Raw genomic sequence first — 18204 nt, forward strand, 5'->3', positions numbered from 1 at the left:
CTCTTTTATCCAGAGCCGGCGTATCCAGTGGTAGAAAACGTAACGACCCAGAGGCAGACGCATGTAAACACTGAGAACACTGCAAACAGTGGATTCTAAGCAAGTAAAAATGTCTTACTTTAAGAAATAAAGTAAGACAATTTTTTCCCTAAAAAGTAATAATGTTTCACTGAGCAAAGTTTTCTTGAGAAAAAAAATCTTATTTTAGGAAATAAAATCTAGCCATTTCTTGTTCAGATATATTTGCTAAAAACATGATCATTTTTCTTGTAACAAGAAAGAAAAACTTTTTGAATCTTCTTCAGCTTTAGACAAAGAAGAAGATTCTTCTTTGTCTAAAGCTGTGTCCTGAGCACCTGCTCAGGACACACACTTGCTCGGGACACACACCTGCTCAGGACACACACCTGCTCGGGACACACACCTGCTCAGGACACACACTTGCTCGGGACACACACCTGCTCGGGACACACACCTGCTCAGGACACACACCTGCTCAGGACACACACCTGCTCAGGACACACACCTGCTCGGGACACACACCTGCTCAGGACACACACTTGCTCGGGACACACACCTGCTCAGGACACACACTTGCTCGGGACACACACCTGCTCAGGACACACACCTGCTCGGGACACACACCTGCTCAGGACACACACCTGCTCGGGACACACACCTGCTCGGGACACACACCTGCTCAGGACACACACCTGCTCGGGACACACACCTGCTCGGGACACACACCTGCTCGGGACACACACCTGCTCGGGACACACACCTGCTCAGGACACACACCTGCTCAGGACACACACCTGCTCGGCTCGCACACCTGCTCGGGACACACACCTGCTCGGGACACACACCTGCTCGGGACACACACCTGCTCAGGACACACACCTGCTCGGGACACACACCTGCTCGGGACACACACCTGCTCGGGACACACACCTGCTCGGGACACACACCTGCTCGGGACACACACCTGCTCAGGACACACACCTGCTCAGGACACACACCTGCTCGGCTCGCACACCTGCTCGGGACACACACCTGCTCGGGACACACACCTGCTCGGGACACACACCTGCTCAGGACACACACCTGCTCGGGACACACACCTGCTCGGGACACACACCTGCTCGGGACACACACCTGCTCAGGACACACACCTGCTCAGGACACACACCTGCTCGGCTCGCACACCTGCTCGGGACACACACCTGCTCGGGACACACACCTGCTCGGGACACACACCTGCTCAGGACACACACCTGCTCGGGACACACACCTGCTCGGGACACACACCTGCTCGGGACACACACCTGCTCAGGACACACACCTGCTCAGGACACACACCTGCTCGGGACACACACCTGCTCGGCTCGCACACCTGCTCGGGACACACACCTGCTCGGGACACACACCTGCTCGGGACACACACCTGCTCAGGACACACACCTGCTCGGGACACACACCTGCTCGGGACACACACCTGCTCGGGACACACACCTGCTCAGGACACACACCTGCTCAGGACACACACCTGCTCGGGACACACACCTGCTCGGCTCGCACACCTGCTCGGGACACACACCTGCTCAGGACACACACCTGCTCGGCTCGCACACCTGCTCGGGACACACACCTGCTCGGGACACACACCTGCTCGGGACACACACCTGCTCGGGACACACACCTGCTCGGGACACACACCTGCTCGGGACACACACCTGCTCAGGACACACACCTGCTCAGGACACACACCTGCTCGGCTCGCACACCTGCTCGGGACACACACCTGCTCGGGACACACACCTGCTCGGGACACACACCTGCTCGGGACACACACCTGCTCGGGACACACACCTGCTCGGTTTTGCGGGCGATGAGGTTTCCGATGGTTTTGCTGAAGAAACTGGCCAACAGCGGGTTGAGCGGCGGCTCCTGCTCCAGGAAGTGATAAAGCATCTCCAGCAGCTCGTCGTCTCCGCCCAGTTTGTCATTGATGATGGACACGTCTGAGGTCAGCAGCTCACAGGCGATGTTCGGGAACCTGCCACAGATCAGGGACACACACCATTCAGTTCAGCTTTACCCAAATCCATAAGGTCCACACGCCTACAGGCCAAAGCAGAGCCTCATTTGAAAGACCTACAGGAGAGTAGTTCTGACTCACCTGAACCTGCTCTTCTCCTCCAGCTCTGCAGACGGCTCTGTGGTGATGTATGTGCAGTAGGAGAGTAGTTCTGACTCACTTGAACCTGCTCTTCTCCTCCAGCTCTGCAGACGGCTCTGTGGTGATGTATGTGCAGTAGGAGAGTAGTTCTGACTCACTTGAACCTGCTCTTCTCCTCCAGCTCTGCAGACGGCTCTGTGGTGATGTATGTGCAGTAGGAGAGTAGTTCTGACTCACTTGAACCTGCTCTTCTCCTCCAGCTCTGCAGACGGCTCTGTGGTGATGTATGTGCAGTAGGAGAGTAGTTCTGACTCACTTGAACCTGCTCTTCTCCTCCAGCTCTGCAGACGGCTCTGTGGTGATGTATGTGCAGTAGGAGAGTAGTTCTGACTCACTTGAACCTGCTCTTCTCCTCCAGCTCTGCAGACGGCTCTGTGGTGATGTATGTGCAGTAGGAGAGTAGTTCTGACTCACTTGAACCTGCTCTCCTCCTCCAGCTCTGCAGACGGCTCTGTGGTGATGTATGTGCAGTAGGAGAGTAGTTCTGACTCACTTGAACCTGCTCTTCTCCTCCAGCTCTGCAGACGGCTCTGTGGTGATGTATGTGCAGTAGGAGAGTAGTTCTGACTCACTTGAACCTGCTCTTCTCCTCCAGCTCTGCAGACGGCTCTGTGGTGATGTATGTGCAGTAGGAGAGTAGTTCTGACTCACTTGAACCTGCTCTTCTCCTCCAGCTCTGCAGACGGCTCTGTGGTGATGTATGTGCAGTAGGAGAGTAGTTCTGACTCACTTGAACCTGCTCTCCTCCTCCAGCTCTGCAGACGGCTCTGTGGTGATGTATGTGCAGTAGGAGAGTAGTTCTGACTCACTTGAACCTGCTCTTCTCCTCCAGCTCTGCAGACGGCTCTGTGGTGATGTATGTGCAGTAGGAGAGTAGTTCTGACTCACTTGAACCTGCTCTTCTCCTCCAGCTCTGCAGACGGCTCTGTGGTGATGTATGTGCAGCAGTAGGAGAGTAGTTCTGACTCACTTGAACCTGCTCTTCTCCTCCAGCTCTGCAGACGGCTCTGTGGTGATGTATGTGCAGCAGTAGGAGAGTAGTTCTGACTCACCTGAACCTGCTCTTCTCCTCCAGCTCTGCAGACGGCTCTGTGGTGATGTATGTGCAGCAGTAGGAGAGTAGTTCTGACTCACTTGAACCTGCTCTTCTCCTCCAGCTCTGCAGACGGCTCTGTGGTGATGTATGTGCAGTAGGAGAGTAGTTCTGACTCACTTGAACCTGCTCTTCTCCTCCAGCTCTGCAGACGGCTCTGTGGTGATGTATGTGCAGCAGTAGGAGAGTAGTTCTGACTCACTTGAACCTGCTCTTCTCCTCCAGCTCTGCAGACGGCTCTGTGGTGATGTATGTGCAGTAGGAGAGTAGTTCTGACTCACTTGAACCTGCTCTTCTCCTCCAGCTCTGCAGACGGCTCTGTGGTGATGTATGTGCAGTAGGAGAGTAGTTCTGACTCACTTGAACCTGCTCTCCTCCTCCAGCTCTGCAGACGGCTCTGTGGTGATGTATGTGCAGTAGGAGAGTAGTTCTGACTCACTTGAACCTGCTCTTCTCCTCCAGCTCTGCAGACGGCTCTGTGGTGATGTATGTGCAGCAGTAGGAGAGTAGTTCTGACTCACTTGAACCTGCTCTCCTCCTCCAGCTCTGCAGACGGCTCTGTGGTGATGTATGTGCAGTAGGAGAGTAGTTCTGACTCACTTGAACCTGCTCTTCTCCTCCAGCTCTGCAGACGGCTCTGTGGTGATGTATGTGCAGTAGGAGAGTAGTTCTGACTCACTTGAACCTGCTCTTCTCCTCCAGCTCTGCAGACGGCTCTGTGGTGATGTATGTGCAGTAGGAGAGTAGTTCTGACTCACTTGAACCTGCTCTTCTCCTCCAGCTCTGCAGACGGCTCTGTGGTGATGTATGTGCAGCAGGAGAGTAGTTCTGACTCACTTGAACCTGCTCTTCTCCTCCAGCTCTGCAGACGGCTCTGTGGTGATGTATGTGCAGTAGGAGAGTAGTTCTGACTCACTTGAACCTGCTCTTCTCCTCCAGCTCTGCAGACGGCTCTGTGGTGATGTATGTGCAGTAGGAGAGTAGTTCTGACTCACTTGAACCTGCTCTTCTCCTCCAGCTCTGCAGACGGCTCTGTGGTGATGTATGTGCAGTAGGAGAGTAGTTCTGACTCACTTGAACCTGCTCTTCTCCTCCAGCTCTGCAGACGGCTCTGTGGTGATGTATGTGCAGTAGGAGAGTAGTTCTGACTCACTTGAACCTGCTCTTCTCCTCCAGCTCTGCAGACGGCTCTGTGGTGATGTATGTGCAGTAGGAGAGTAGTTCTGACTCACTTGAACCTGCTCTTCTCCTCCAGCTCTGCAGACGGCTCTGTGGTGATGTATGTGCAGTAGTAGGAGAGTAGTTCTGACTCACTTGAACCTGCTCTCCTCCTCCAGCTCTGCAGACGGCTCTGTGGTGATGTATGTGCAGTAGGAGAGTAGTTCTGACTCACTTGAACCTGCTCTTCTCCTCCAGCTCTGCAGACGGCTCTGTGGTGATGTATGTGCAGTAGGAGAGTAGTTCTGACTCACTTGAACCTGCTCTTCTCCTCCAGCTCTACAGACGGCTCTGTGGTGATGTATGTGCAGCAGTAGGAGAGTAGTTCTGACTCACCTGAACCTGCTCTCCTCCTCCAGCTCTGCAGACGGCTCTGTGGTGATGTTTGTGCAGCAGTAGGAGAGTAGTTCTGACTCACTTGAACCTGCTCTCCTCCTCCAGCTCTGCAGACGGCTCTGTGGTGATGTATGTGCAGCAGTAGGAGAGTAGTTCTGACTCACTTGAACCTGCTCTTCTCCTCCAGCTCTGCAGACGGCTCTGTGGTGATGTTTGTGCAGTAGGAGAGTAGTTCTGACTCACTTGAACCTGCTCTCCTCCTCCAGCTCTGCAGACGGCTCTGTGGTGATGTATGTGCAGTAGGAGAGTAGTTCTGACTCACTTGAACCTGCTCTCCTCCTCCAGCTCTGCAGACGGCTCTGTGGTGATGTATGTGCAGTAGGAGAGTAGTTCTGACTCACTTGAACCTGCTCTTCTCCTCCAGCTCTGCAGACGGCTCTGTGGTGATGTATGTGCAGCAGTAGGAGAGTAGTTCTGACTCACTTGAACCTGCTCTCCTCCTCCAGCTCTGCAGACGGCTCTGTGGTGATGTATGTGCAGTAGGTGAGTAGTTCTGACTCACTTGAACCTGCTCTTCTCCTCCAGCTCTGCAGACGGCTCTGTGGTGATGTATGTGCAGTAGGAGAGTAGTTCTGACTCACTTGAACCTGCTCTTCTCCTCCAGCTCTGCAGACGGCTCTGTGGTGATGTATGTGCAGTAGGAGAGTAGTTCTGACTCACTTGAACCTGCTCTTCTCCTCCAGCTCTGCAGACGGCTCTGTGGTGATGTATGTGCAGTAGTAGGAGAGTAGTTCTGACTCACTTGAACCTGCTCTTCTCCTCCAGCTCTGCAGACGGCTCTGTGGTGATGTTTGTGCAGTAGGAGAGTAGTTCTGACTCACTTGAACCTGCTCTTCTCCTCCAGCTCTGCAGACGGCTCTGTGGTGATGTATGTGCAGTAGGAGAGTAGTTCTGACTCACTTGAACCTGCTCTTCTCCTCCAGCTCTGCAGACGGCTCTGTGGTGATGTATGTGCAGTAGGAGAGTAGTTCTGACTCACTTGAACCTGCTCTTCTCCTCCAGCTCTGCAGACGGCTCTGTGGTGATGTATGTGCAGTAGGAGAGTAGTTCAGACTCACTTGAACCTGCTCTTCTCCTCCAGCTCTGCAGACGGCTCTGTGGTGATGTATGTGCAGTAGGAGAGTAGTTCTGACTCACTTGAACCTGCTCTCCTCCTCCAGCTCTGCAGACGGCTCTGTGGTGATGTATGTGCAGCAGTAGGAGAGTAGTTCTGACTCACTTGAACCTGCTCTCCTCCTCCAGCTCTGCAGACGGCTCTGTGGTGATGTATGTGCAGTAGGAGAGTAGTTCTGACTCACCTGAACCTGCTCTTCTCCTCCAGCTCTGCAGACGGCTCTGTGGTGATGTATGTGCAGTAGGAGAGTAGTTCTGACTCACTTGAACCTGCTCTTCTCCTCCAGCTCTGCAGACGGCTCTGTGGTGATGTATGTGCAGTAGGAGAGTAGTTCTGACTCACTTGAACCTGCTCTTCTCCTCCAGCTCTGCAGACGGCTCTGTGGTGATGTATGTGCAGCAGTAGGAGAGTAGTTCTGACTCACCTGAACCTGCTCTTCTCCTCCAGCTCTGCAGACGGCTCTGTGGTGATGTATGTGCAGCAGTAGGAGAGTAGTTCTGACTCACTTGAACCTGCTCTCCTCCTCCAGCTCTGCAGACGGCTCTGTGGTGATGTATGTGCAGCAGTAGGAGAGTAGTTCTGACTCACCTGAACCTGCTCTTCTCCTCCAGCTCTGCAGACGGCTCTGTGGTGATGTATGTGCAGCAGTAGGAGAGTAGTTCTGACTCACTTGAACCTGCTCTTCTCCTCCAGCTCTGCAGACGGCTCTGTGGTGATGTATGTGCAGTAGGAGAGTAGTTCTGACTCACTTGAACCTGCTCTTCTCCTCCAGCTCTGCAGACGGCTCTGTGGTGATGTTTGTGCAGTAGGAGAGTAGTTCTGACTCACTTGAACCTGCTCTCCTCCTCCAGCTCTGCAGACGGCTCCGTGGTGATGTATGTGCAGTAGGAGAGTAGTTCTGACTCACTTGAACCTGCTCTTCTCCTCCAGCTCTGCAGACGGCTCTGTGGTGATGTATGTGCAGCAGTAGGAGAGTAGTTCTGACTCACTTGAACCTGCTCTTCTCCTCCAGCTCTGCAGACGGCTCTGTGGTGATGTATGTGCAGCAGTAGGAGAGTAGTTCTGACTCACTTGAACCTGCTCTTCTCCTCCAGCTCTGCAGACGGCTCTGTGGTGATGTATGTGCAGCAGGAGGAGAGTAGTTCTGACTCACTTGAACCTGCTCTTCTCCTCCAGCTCTGCAGACGGCTCTGTGGTGATGAGCTGCACCAGGTCCCTCATGTTGTGCTCCTGGGACAGGAACAGCAGCAGGCGGCGGTTCTGAGCCTTGCACTCCTGCAGGATGTCGTCCTCCTCCATGAGCTCGCGCAGCGTCACGTCCTCTCGCTCCAGCAGCTGCTCGATGTGCGACGACGTGTGGAGGTCAAACTTCCAAAACATGGCTGCCACTGGGAGGGGGGGCACGGCCCTGAGGGGAGAGCGGGGGAGACGTTATGGAGACCTGGAGCCCTTTCGACTGCACCTATGGGCACGCACGAATATCTCCTTTGTACCAGTGGTAGAAGCGTGGCTCTCGTTATTGGTCCGTCCCGTGCGGGCGGCTGGGCATTGGCGAGTGTGGCGTGGGCAGAGCGCGGCGCGGCCTGGCATTTAACGGCATGGGTCTGCTCCGAGCCAGGGCCTCTTCAGCAGACGAGCCACAGGGGCAGCACCATCACCTGTCAGAGAGAGGTCAGAGAGAGAACAAAAAAAATTAAAAAACCTGACATAAAGCAACCAAAGAATAAGAAAAAGAGAAGAAGAAAGTGACGGAAAAGGAACAAAAAAGTGACAAAAAAGTGATGGAAAAGTAACAAAAAAGTGACAAAAAAGTGACAAAAAAGTGACGGAAAAGTGATGGAAAAGTGACAGAAAAATGATGGAAAAGTGACAAAAAAGTGACGGAAAAGTGACGGAAAAGTGATGAAAAAGTGACAGAAAAATGATGAAAAAGTAACAAAAAAGTGACAAAAAAGTGACGGAAAAGTGACGGAAAAGTGATGAAAAAGTGACAGAAAAATGATGGAAAAGTAACAAAAAAGTGACGGAAAAGTGACGGAAAAGTGATGGAAAAGTGATGGAAAAGTGATGGAAAAGTGATGGAAAAGTGACGGAAAAGTGATGGAAAAGTGACAAAAAAGTGATGGAAAAGTGATGGAAAAGTGATGGAAAAGTGACAAAAAAGTGACGGAAAAGTGACAAAAAAGTGACGAAAAAGTGACAAAAAAGTGACGGAAAAGTGACAAAAAAGTGACGAAAAAGTGACAAAAAAGTGACGGAAAAGTGACAAAAAAGTGACAAAAAAGTGACGGAAAAGTGCCGAAAAAGTGACGGAAAAGTGCCGAAAAAGTGACGGAAAAGTGCCGAAAAAGTGCCGGAAAAGTGACGGAAAAGTGACGGAAAAGTGACGGAAAAGTGATGAAAAAGTGCCGAAAAAGTGCCGAAAAAGTGACGGAAAAGTGACGGAAAAGTGATGAAAAAGTGACGAAAAGGTGACAAAAAGTGACAAAAAAGTGACAAGAAAAGTGATGAAAAAGTGACAAAAAAGTGACGAAAAAGTGACGAAAAAGTGACAAAAAAGTGACAAAAAAAGTGACGGAAAAGTGACGAAAAAGTGACAAAAAGTGACAAAAAAAGTGACAGAAAAGTGACAGAAAAGTGACAAAAAAGTGACGGAAAAGTGACAGAAAAGTGACGAAAAAGTGACAAAAAAGTGACAAAAAAGTGACGGAAAAGTGACAAAAAAGTGACGGAAAAGTGACAAAAAAGTGACGGAAAAGTGACAAAAAAGTGACGGAAAAGTGACAAAAAAGTGACGGAAAAGTGACAAAAAAGTGCCGAAAAAGTGACAAAAAAGTGACGGAAAAGTGCCGAAAAAGTGACGGAAAAGTGCCGAAAAAGTGACGGAAAAGTGCCGAAAAAGTGACGAAAAAGTGACGGAAAAGTGACGGAAAAGTGACGGAAAAGTGCCGAAAAAGTGACGGAAAAGTGACGGAAAAGTGACGGAAAAGTGACGGAAAAGTGACGGAAAAGTGATGAAAAAGTGACGAAAAGTGACGGAAAAGTGCCGAAAAAGTGCCGAAAAAATGACGGAAAAGTGACAAAAAAGTGACAAAAAAGTGACAAAAAAGTGACAAAAAAGTGACAAAAAAGTGACGAAAAAGTGACAAAAAAGTGACAAAAAAGTGACAAAAAAGTGACGAAAAAGTGACAAAAAAGTGACGGAAAAGTGACAAAAAAGTGACGGAAAAGTGACAAAAAAGTGACGGAAAAGTGACAAAAAGTGACGGAAAAGTGACAAAAAAGTGACGAAAAAGTGACAAAAAAGTGACAAAAAAGTGACAAAAAAGTGACAAAAAAGTGACGGAAAAGTGCCGAAAAAGTGCCGAAAAAGTGACAAAAAAGTGACGGAAAAGTGCCGAAAAAGTGACGGAAAAGTGCCGAAAAAGTGCCGAAAAAGTGACGGAAAAGTGACGGAAAAGTGACGGAAAAGTGCCGAAAAAGTGCAGAAAAAGTGACGGAAAAGTGACGGAAAAGTGACGGAAAAGTGATGAAAAAGTGATGAAAAAGTGATGAAAAAGTGACAAAAAAGTGACGGAAAAGTGACGAAAAAGTGACAAAAAAGTGACAAAAAAAGTGACGAAAAAGTGACGAAAAGGTGACGGAAAAGTGACAAAAAAGTGACAAAAAAGTGACGGAAAAGTGACAAAAAAGTGACGGAAAAGTGACAGAAAAGTGACGAAAAAGTGACAAAAAAGTGACAAAAAAGTGACGGAAAAGTGACAAAAAAGTGACGGAAAAGTGCCGAAAAAGTGACGGAAAAGTGCCGAAAAAGTGACGGAAAAGTGCCGAAAAAGTGCCGAAAAAGTGACGGAAAAGTGACGGAAAAGTGACGGAAAAGTGCCGAAAAAGTGCCGAAAAAGTGACGGAAAAGTGACGGAAAAGTGACGGAAAAGTGACGGAAAAGTGACGAAAAAGTGACGGAAAAGTGCCGAAAAAGTGACAAAAAAGTGACGGAAAAGTGCCGAAAAAGTGACGGAAAAGTGCCGAAAAAATGACGGAAAAGTGACAAAAAAGTGACAAAAAAGTGACAAAAAAGTGACAAAAAAGTGACAAAAAAGTGACAAAAAAGTGACAAAAAAGTGACAAAAAAGTGACAAAAAAGTGACAAAAAAGTGACAAAAAAGTGACGAAAAAGTGACAAAAAAGTGACAAAAAAGTGACGGAAAAGTGACAAAAAAGTGACGAAAAAGTGACAAAAAAGTGACAAAAAAGTGACAAAAAAGTGACGAAAAAGTGACAAAAAAGTGACGGAAAAGTGACAAAAAAGTGACGGAAAAGTGACAAAAAAGTGACGGAAAAGTGACAAAAAAGTGACGAAAAAGTGACAAAAAAGTGACAAAAAAGTGACAAAAAAGTGACAAAAAAGTGACGGAAAAGTGCCGAAAAAGTGCCGAAAAAGTGACAAAAAAGTGCCGAAAAAGTGACGGAAAAGTGACGGAAAAGTGACGGAAAAGTGCCGAAAAAGTGCCGAAAAAGTGACGGAAAAGTGACGGAAAAGTGACGGAAAAGTGATGAAAAAGTGATGAAAAAGTGATGAAAAAGTGACAAAAAAGTGACGGAAAAGTGACGAAAAAGTGACAAAAAAGTGACAAAAAAAGTGACGAAAAAGTGACGAAAAGGTGACGGAAAAGTGACAAAAAAGTGACAAAAAAGTGACGGAAAAGTGACAAAAAAGTGACGGAAAAGTGACAGAAAAGTGACGAAAAAGTGACAAAAAAGTGACAAAAAAGTGACGGAAAAGTGACAAAAAAGTGACGGAAAAGTGACAAAAAAGTGACGGAAAAGTGACAAAAAAGTGACGGAAAAGTGACAAAAAAGTGACGGAAAAGTGACAAAAAAGTGACGGAAAAGTGACAAAAAAGTGACGGAAAAGTGCCGAAAAAGTGACGGAAAAGTGCCGAAAAAGTGACGGAAAAGTGCCGAAAAAGTGCCGAAAAAGTGACGGAAAAGTGACGGAAAAGTGACGGAAAAGTGCCGAAAAAGTGCCGAAAAAGTGACGGAAAAGTGACGGAAAAGTGACGGAAAAGTGACGGAAAAGTGACGAAAAAGTGACGGAAAAGTGCCGAAAAAGTGACAAAAAAGTGACGGAAAAGTGCCGAAAAAGTGACGGAAAAGTGCCGAAAAAATGACGGAAAAGTGACAAAAAAGTGACAAAAAAGTGACAAAAAAGTGACAAAAAAGTGACAAAAAAGTGACGAAAAAGTGACAAAAAAGTGACAAAAAAGTGACGAAAAAGTGACAAAAAAGTGACGAAAAAGTGACAAAAAAGTGACAAAAAAGTGACGGAAAAGTGACAAAAAAGTGACGGAAAAGTGACAAAAAAGTGACGGAAAAGTGACAAAAAAGTGACGGAAAAGTGACAAAAAAGTGACGGAAAAGTGACAAAAAAGTGACAAAAAAGTGACAAAAAAGTGACAAAAAAGTGACGGAAAAGTGCCGAAAAAGTGACAAAAAAGTGACGGAAAAGTGCCGAAAAAGTGACGGAAAAGTGCCGAAAAAGTGCCGAAAAAGTGACGGAAAAGTGACGGAAAAGTGACGGAAAAGTGCCGAAAAAGTGCCGAAAAAGTGACGGAAAAGTGACGGAAAAGTGACGGAAAAGTGACGGAAAAGTGATGAAAAAGTGATGAAAAAGTGACGAAAAGGTGACAAAAAGTGACAAAAAAGTGATGAAAAAGTGACAAAAAAGTGACGGAAAAGTGACGAAAAAGTGACAAAAAAGTGACAAAAAAAGTGACGAAAAAGTGACGAAAAGGTGACGGAAAAGTGACAAAAAAGTGATGAAAAAGTGACAAAAAAGTAGGGACGCACCGATACCAGTACCAATATCGGGCCGACACTCATACTCATTAATCGGGTCGCGATACTGGAGAATTCTTCAGTGTTATACAATATTCCACACAGAGCTGACTTTATTTCAGACTACAGCGCGGCAAAAAGGCGACTGATAAAACATCAGTTTAGATCCGTTTTATCTTCAAATGAGGCTTTTAGAAATGGCATTATTTGCAGTGTTTAATATTAATCAGGGAGTTCTGCCAACATAAAGGGAAGGAAAACACTGGTGCTATAAAGGGTTTGATAAATTGTCTGTATTTGCTTCTTTAACCTCTTAACCCACGCCTGAACAGAGCAGTTTGGTTTCACACAAACCTAAAAGCTTCTTCAAAAAATCGCGAGAACGAGGATGAAAACGAAACAAAAGAACAACAAAAACGTGATGAAAAAGAGACAAATGAAGCCATTCTAACTACAGTGCATAGAAATACTCCTGTTTTGGGGAGCAGTGATTTGAACAATACAAATCCAGGCCCGGGTGAAGACGTGTAAAACGATCCGCCGTAACCTTGGCATGAAGCGCACGTCAACTGACCGCAGCTCAGGTTTCTGTTTACGGCGCCGCAGCCACACTTCAAACGCCCTCACGCCTGGACGATGGAGAGCCACTGGACAGGGGAGTCGTTACTCCCATGGACTGACAGCATGTCGCTCCATAAGGCACAACCTCGACCAAAGTGGTTCAGTTCCAGCCCCACTGAGGCTAACCTCTTCACCTCCACCTGAGCCCAGCACATTTACTCCAGTTCAGCTTTACCCAAATCTGAAAGCTTCTGAAAAAGGCATAAAAGTAGCCACAAAAACAGGACGAAAAAGAGAAAGAAAACGCAACAAGAAAAAATCCTAAAAAACTGACAGAAAAGTGTAAAAAAGCATCACCGACTAAAACACAAGAGCAAACAGTATAATAATTCAGTATAAACTTATTGTAAATGATGTAAATGGCCATGTGGACTATGGTGGATTATATTCCATATGATTCTAAAGGACTGAAGAGATGGGACGATCCACTTTTGTCACGATCCGATACGTATCCCGATACTCAGGGGCCGATCCGATACGTATCACGATACTCAGGGGCCGATCCGATACGTATCTCGATACTCAGGGGCCGATCCGATACGTATCACGATACTCAGGGGCCGATCCGATACGTATCACGATACTCAGGGGCCGATCCGATACGTATCACGATACTCAGGGGCCGATCCGATACGTATCACGATACTCAGGGGCCGATCCGATACGTATCTCGATACTCAGGGGCCGATCCGATACGTATCACGATACTCAGGGCCCGATCCGATACGTATCACGATACTCAGGGCCCGATCCGATACGTATCACGATACTCAGGGGCCGATCCGATACGTATCACGATACTCAGGGGCCGATCCGATACGTATCTCGATACTCAGGGGCCGATCCGATACGTATCACGATACTCAGGGGCCGATCCGATACGTATCTCGATACTCAGGGGCCGATCCGATACGTATCACGATACTCAGGGGCCGATCCGATACGTATCACGATACTCAGGGGCCGATCCGATACGTATCACGATACTCAGGGGCCGATCCGATACGTATCTCGATACTCAGGGGCCGATCCGATACGTATCACGATACTCAGGGGCCGATCCGATACGTATCACGATACTCAGGGCCCGATCCGATACGTATCACGATACTCAGGGGCCGATACGATACGTATCACGATACTCAGGGGCCGATCCGATACGTATCACGATACTCAGGGCCCGATCCGATACGTATCACGATACTCAGGGGCCGATACGATACGTATCACGATACTCAGGGGCCGATCCGATCCGTATCACGATACTCAGGGGCCGATACGATACGTATCACGATACCGATACCAGCTTTGATTCAGCTGTGTCATGCGTTGCTATGGCGACGCCACAGCGGAGTGATATCCCAGTGATGTAGCTACCGGACTACGTGTGCACACCTGTTAGACCCCACCAGCCAATCAGAATGGAGTATTCACCCAGTCCATGGAATAACTATTGTTACACCATGGTGTGGGTGAATACTGGATTCTGATTGGCTGGTGCATTATTTTGGTGTAACCGCACACGTAGTCCGGTCGTTAAATCACTGGGATATCACTCCGCTGTGGCGTCGCCATAGCAACGCCTGACACAGCTGAATCAGATAAAGGCGTAATTAGTGACTGACAGGAACGTATGAGATGGATTTAGTGTTTGCTAAATGTTTGTAGAGGAGAGTGAGCAGCTAGGTTAGCTACTGTTAATAACATACGAGCTTTACATTTCTATTGGAAACGGTTAAGGCTATTCATCATTTTCAGGCGTACATAAAATGATCCTGCATTGAAGCATCTTTGTCTGGATTAGTAAAGTCAAACATAAAAGTTTGAGTTGGGGGGGCCCAGGTGTGAGCGACTCCACCGCAGCTGTTTCCATAAACAGTTGAGCTGGTTGAGCTAGCTAGCTTTAGCTTCAGGTTAAACCTTGTAAAAGGTAAATAACTCCTGCCCACGAGTGCCGCATATCGGTGTTTCCTTCCAGGGAAAAGTGTTTCCGGGTTAGTCCTGTTGTGTTGTGATTCTGTGCTGATGTTGTGTCGTTGAGCCTGACTGAGATCCTCGTAATAGCTGCGGAGAATGACTCGCTCTGAGACCAGCCTTCAGTGACCGGCTAATAACCCACACAAAATAGTCCGGTCTGGCACCAAAGCTAAGACCGACAAACCTCACCGAAGCTTCTGCCTTGTTTTTGTTGTAACATTTTAGTCTTTTTTATATCTTTTTTGTGGTCATGCTTTTGTCACGTTCTTATTGCTTTTCGTTGTAATGTATCTGAGAAGAAGCTACAAAAACGTGGCTAAAACGTAGGGCTGTGCAATTAATCGAAATTCGATTACGATTACAACAGTAAACGATTACAAAATTAGCATAATCGCAAAGCAGACCTGCGTTATTTCAGGTCGCTGGGATTATTCTCCCTTCGCTTTTCTCGTGCCGTGGCTCATGCTTTTGTCTGACATAAAAACAAACGGGGCTGTGTGATGATGTCATCAGCCCGCGCTGCTCTGTTTGCTTGTGCAGGTGTGAGGGCTGGCCAGCAGGGGGCAGGTGTGAAACAGGGACCTTTCCTTATTCAAGGCGTACTTGAAATCATTTGTACTTTTATGACTGTTCAGAAAACAGAAAATATCATCATAGTGTTTTGATTAATAAATAAATAAAATAAAGATACTTTTTTTTAAAGGCAACAATCGTTTGAATAATCGTGATTTCAATTATGACAAAAATAATCGTGATTATTATTTTTTCAATAATCGAGCAACCCTACCAAAACGTGACCAAAACGTGACCAAAACGTGACCAAAACGTGACCAAAACGTAGGGCTCGGCAGTTAATGGAATTTTAATCTAATTGTGATTTTAACAAAGGTTGATCACGATAATCGCGTGGTGTGTTTTGATCGAGGAGAATTGGCCAGACCTGCTGCAGCGCCTGTCAGGTCAATCCCAGGGAAACACTCGGCCCAAACAAACAGGAAGCACAGACGACACATGCGGCGCCAAGAGGACCTGGAGATTTTACTGTAAAATCTGCTACAAAGTCGCGCTAACTCGTCTAAAGAGCAAAACAGAAACACGTGAGGAGCCTCGGCCTTGGCACATTCACGTATTTCTGAGTAATCTGTAAAAACTCTGATGGCGGCCATTTTAGGGATAGGTTTGCCTGAGTCCTCCTAGGAACGCCCCCACCTCCTGGAGACGCCTCCGAGCTTTGGTCACCAGCCGAGTAACCAACCACTGCTCCTCAGCAGAACCCCCTCCCCACTGATGCCACAGACAGCGTGTGGAGGGGGCGTGTCTAAAGGCTCAGAGGTTCTTAAAGAGACAGAGGCCGATTTCAAGACATTCACTACAGCCATTTTGAGAGAGACATTTTATACAAGGCAGTTATTCTAATTTACTGCATTTACAGACCAACAGGAGGGTTGTCATCATTGTAGTGAGATATAGACTGGTGCTATGGGACTGACAAAAGCAGAACACCCCCTCTTTAAAAGTCTGTGCCCTGACATAGACTACATTACCCAGAATGCATGTGTTCACTTGTTGTGGTCCGGTGCCGTGAGCAGAGAATGGCCATCCTTAGTCGATCCCGCTCTAATCTCGTGTGTGTGAGTGTCGTGTGCGTCCTGAAGATGTAAGTGTAGTTTTTGCATGACTGGTGTGTTTATTCATAGTGCTCCCCCTGGTGGATTTTCAGTGGTACTGCAGGGCATACTTATACAGCTGTATGTAGCCTGCCCACATGTTTATTCAAATACATTTGATTGTTTTTCTGTTTCGCCCACACGCACACACACACACACACACACGCGCACACACACACGCACACGCACACGCACACACACACACGCGCACACACACACGCACACGCACACGCACACACACACACTCCATTATCATCTCCATGTACCTGACCCTCCTCAATAAACGAAACTGCACCATTGAAGTGGCCTATTCCTTCTGACCGAGGAAGACTCAGCTGACGAACGATCCAAACCAGCAATACACGCACACGGTGTCTGACAATAATAATGTAAATAAACAAATTAATAACAAAGTTTGCTCGGTTTACTCATTTCTTTATGTAAATATTAAGTTATTAGCGCTTCACTCCATGACATCGTGGCCTTTGAGGCTCCGCCCACAAACATGACCACGCCGCTTCTGACATTCTTCAGACAATGCTCTTTTTAGCGCCTCCTTTGCATATGTGTGGGTGTGTGTGTGTGTGTGTGTGTGTTGAAGATGTGTGTGTGTTACAGATGTGTGTGTGTTACAGTGTGTGTGTGTGTTACAGATGTGTGGAGTGTGGAGTTTGTTTTTTCCGCAGCATCTGTTCACTCGCTCGTCCAGGAAAGACACATCTATTGTCTTTTTCTTTAAAAGAAAAAAAATCAAAGAGAAAATCGAGATCGATCAATATGGGGAAAACAATCCTGATTATTTGTTTTCCATAATTGCTCAGCCCTATGAAAACGTGACTAAAACGTAAAAACATAAGCGAGGAAAGAGCTTAATCCTGAGCTTTCAAATGAAGTGTTGCTCTGGCCTAGAGGCTGTAAGCTCTCAGGCCAGGACGCTGTTAGATTTGGGTAAAGCCAAACTGGAGGGGGGGCCTGATCCTGACACACACACCAGTAACACTGAGCTTCAGTGAAGGGAAACCTTTGTCATCATTCTGAGTCCAGTCCCCACAGTGACTGCCCAGACTGAGTGAAACCAACCAGAGAGAGAGTCAGGAGGACGTGTTTACACCTCACTCATCACAGGATTACTTTTCGCGTTTTACTCGGATACTTTCAGTGTTTCTCTTTCGCGGAGACGTCCTGGTGTGTTTCCCAGCATGCACGCGCTCCCTGCGCTTTAACAGGTCCCCCCGCTCCGGTACAGGACTGACCCGGGACAGAGTCTGCTTAGACCTCTGCACATCGGTAAAAACAGGATTCACTTTGCCCAGTTCCCCTTTCCGTCTGGTTAGCTCGATGCTAATAACCTGCAGTGGACGTGGTGGAGCCAACTTCACCACAGCTCCAACTTAGGAGCAACTTTGCCGATGTCTTTTCACACTTGGTTTTGTTCAAACACGAACCCAAACTGGACCGAGCCCGAACCCCCGGGACTCACCTCAGTCCTGGACCTCTCTCTGGACTCCTGCGGGTCACAGCGGCGGTTGTTGGCGGAGTTTTTCCGTTAGAAAGGCAGCTAAGAAGTGACTAGCTCTTTGGCTAACTCCTAGCGAGCTAACATTAGCCCGAGATTGTTTTGTTTTGAAGAGTGTCTGAAAGTCAGGCGCGTGAACGACGTCCTTCCCCTGACGGCGTCCGGACCAGAACAGCACGAGCTCTTTCCTGAGGCTCAGGCTCCGCGCGGACTCTCCGAGCTGCTCCGGCTAAGTTAGCATGCAAACAAGCAGCAAAACTCGCTCATATTTTCACATCAAAATGGCGACATGGTTCCGGGAGCGCGCACTGCACAGCTCCGCGGGAGCGCGCACGGACTTCAGGTACAAAACACTTTTCAGACTTAGGTTTGGGAGTGTTCTGTCTCTAACATGAGAGAGAAATGAGTTTAAACACTTTTCAGACTTAGGTTTGGGAGTGTTCTGTCTCTAACATGAGAGAGAAATGAGTTTAAACACTTTTCAGTCTTAGGTTTGGGAGTGTTCTGTCTCTAACATGAGAGAGA

General features: G+C 47.8%; 1 protein-coding gene across 1 annotated transcript in view; it reads right to left on the reverse strand.

The window, feature by feature from the left end:
• The window catches only part of LOC306959967 (serine/threonine-protein phosphatase 6 regulatory subunit 2-like), a gene marked incomplete at its 3' end in the record, with an annotated part of 58542 nt that extends 40607 nt beyond the window's left edge, over positions 1 to 17935 (reverse strand). The window contains exons 1-4 of the mRNA XM_079552225.1: positions 17644 to 17935; positions 7554 to 7718; positions 7214 to 7468; positions 1870 to 2056 (exon numbers count right to left, since the gene is read on the reverse strand). Coding sequence (XP_079408351.1) covers positions 1870 to 2056; positions 7214 to 7440 — 414 coding nt within the window. The 5' untranslated portion in view covers positions 7441 to 7468; positions 7554 to 7718; positions 17644 to 17935. The remainder of the gene's footprint in view (positions 1 to 1869; positions 2057 to 7213; positions 7469 to 7553; positions 7719 to 17643) is intronic.
• Between the last annotated feature and the right edge of the window lie 269 nt (positions 17936 to 18204).

This window comes from Gobius niger (assembly GCF_951799975.1).
Source record: "Gobius niger genome assembly, chromosome: 2".
In the NCBI taxonomy this organism is placed as follows: domain Eukaryota; kingdom Metazoa; phylum Chordata; class Actinopteri; order Gobiiformes; family Gobiidae; genus Gobius; species Gobius niger.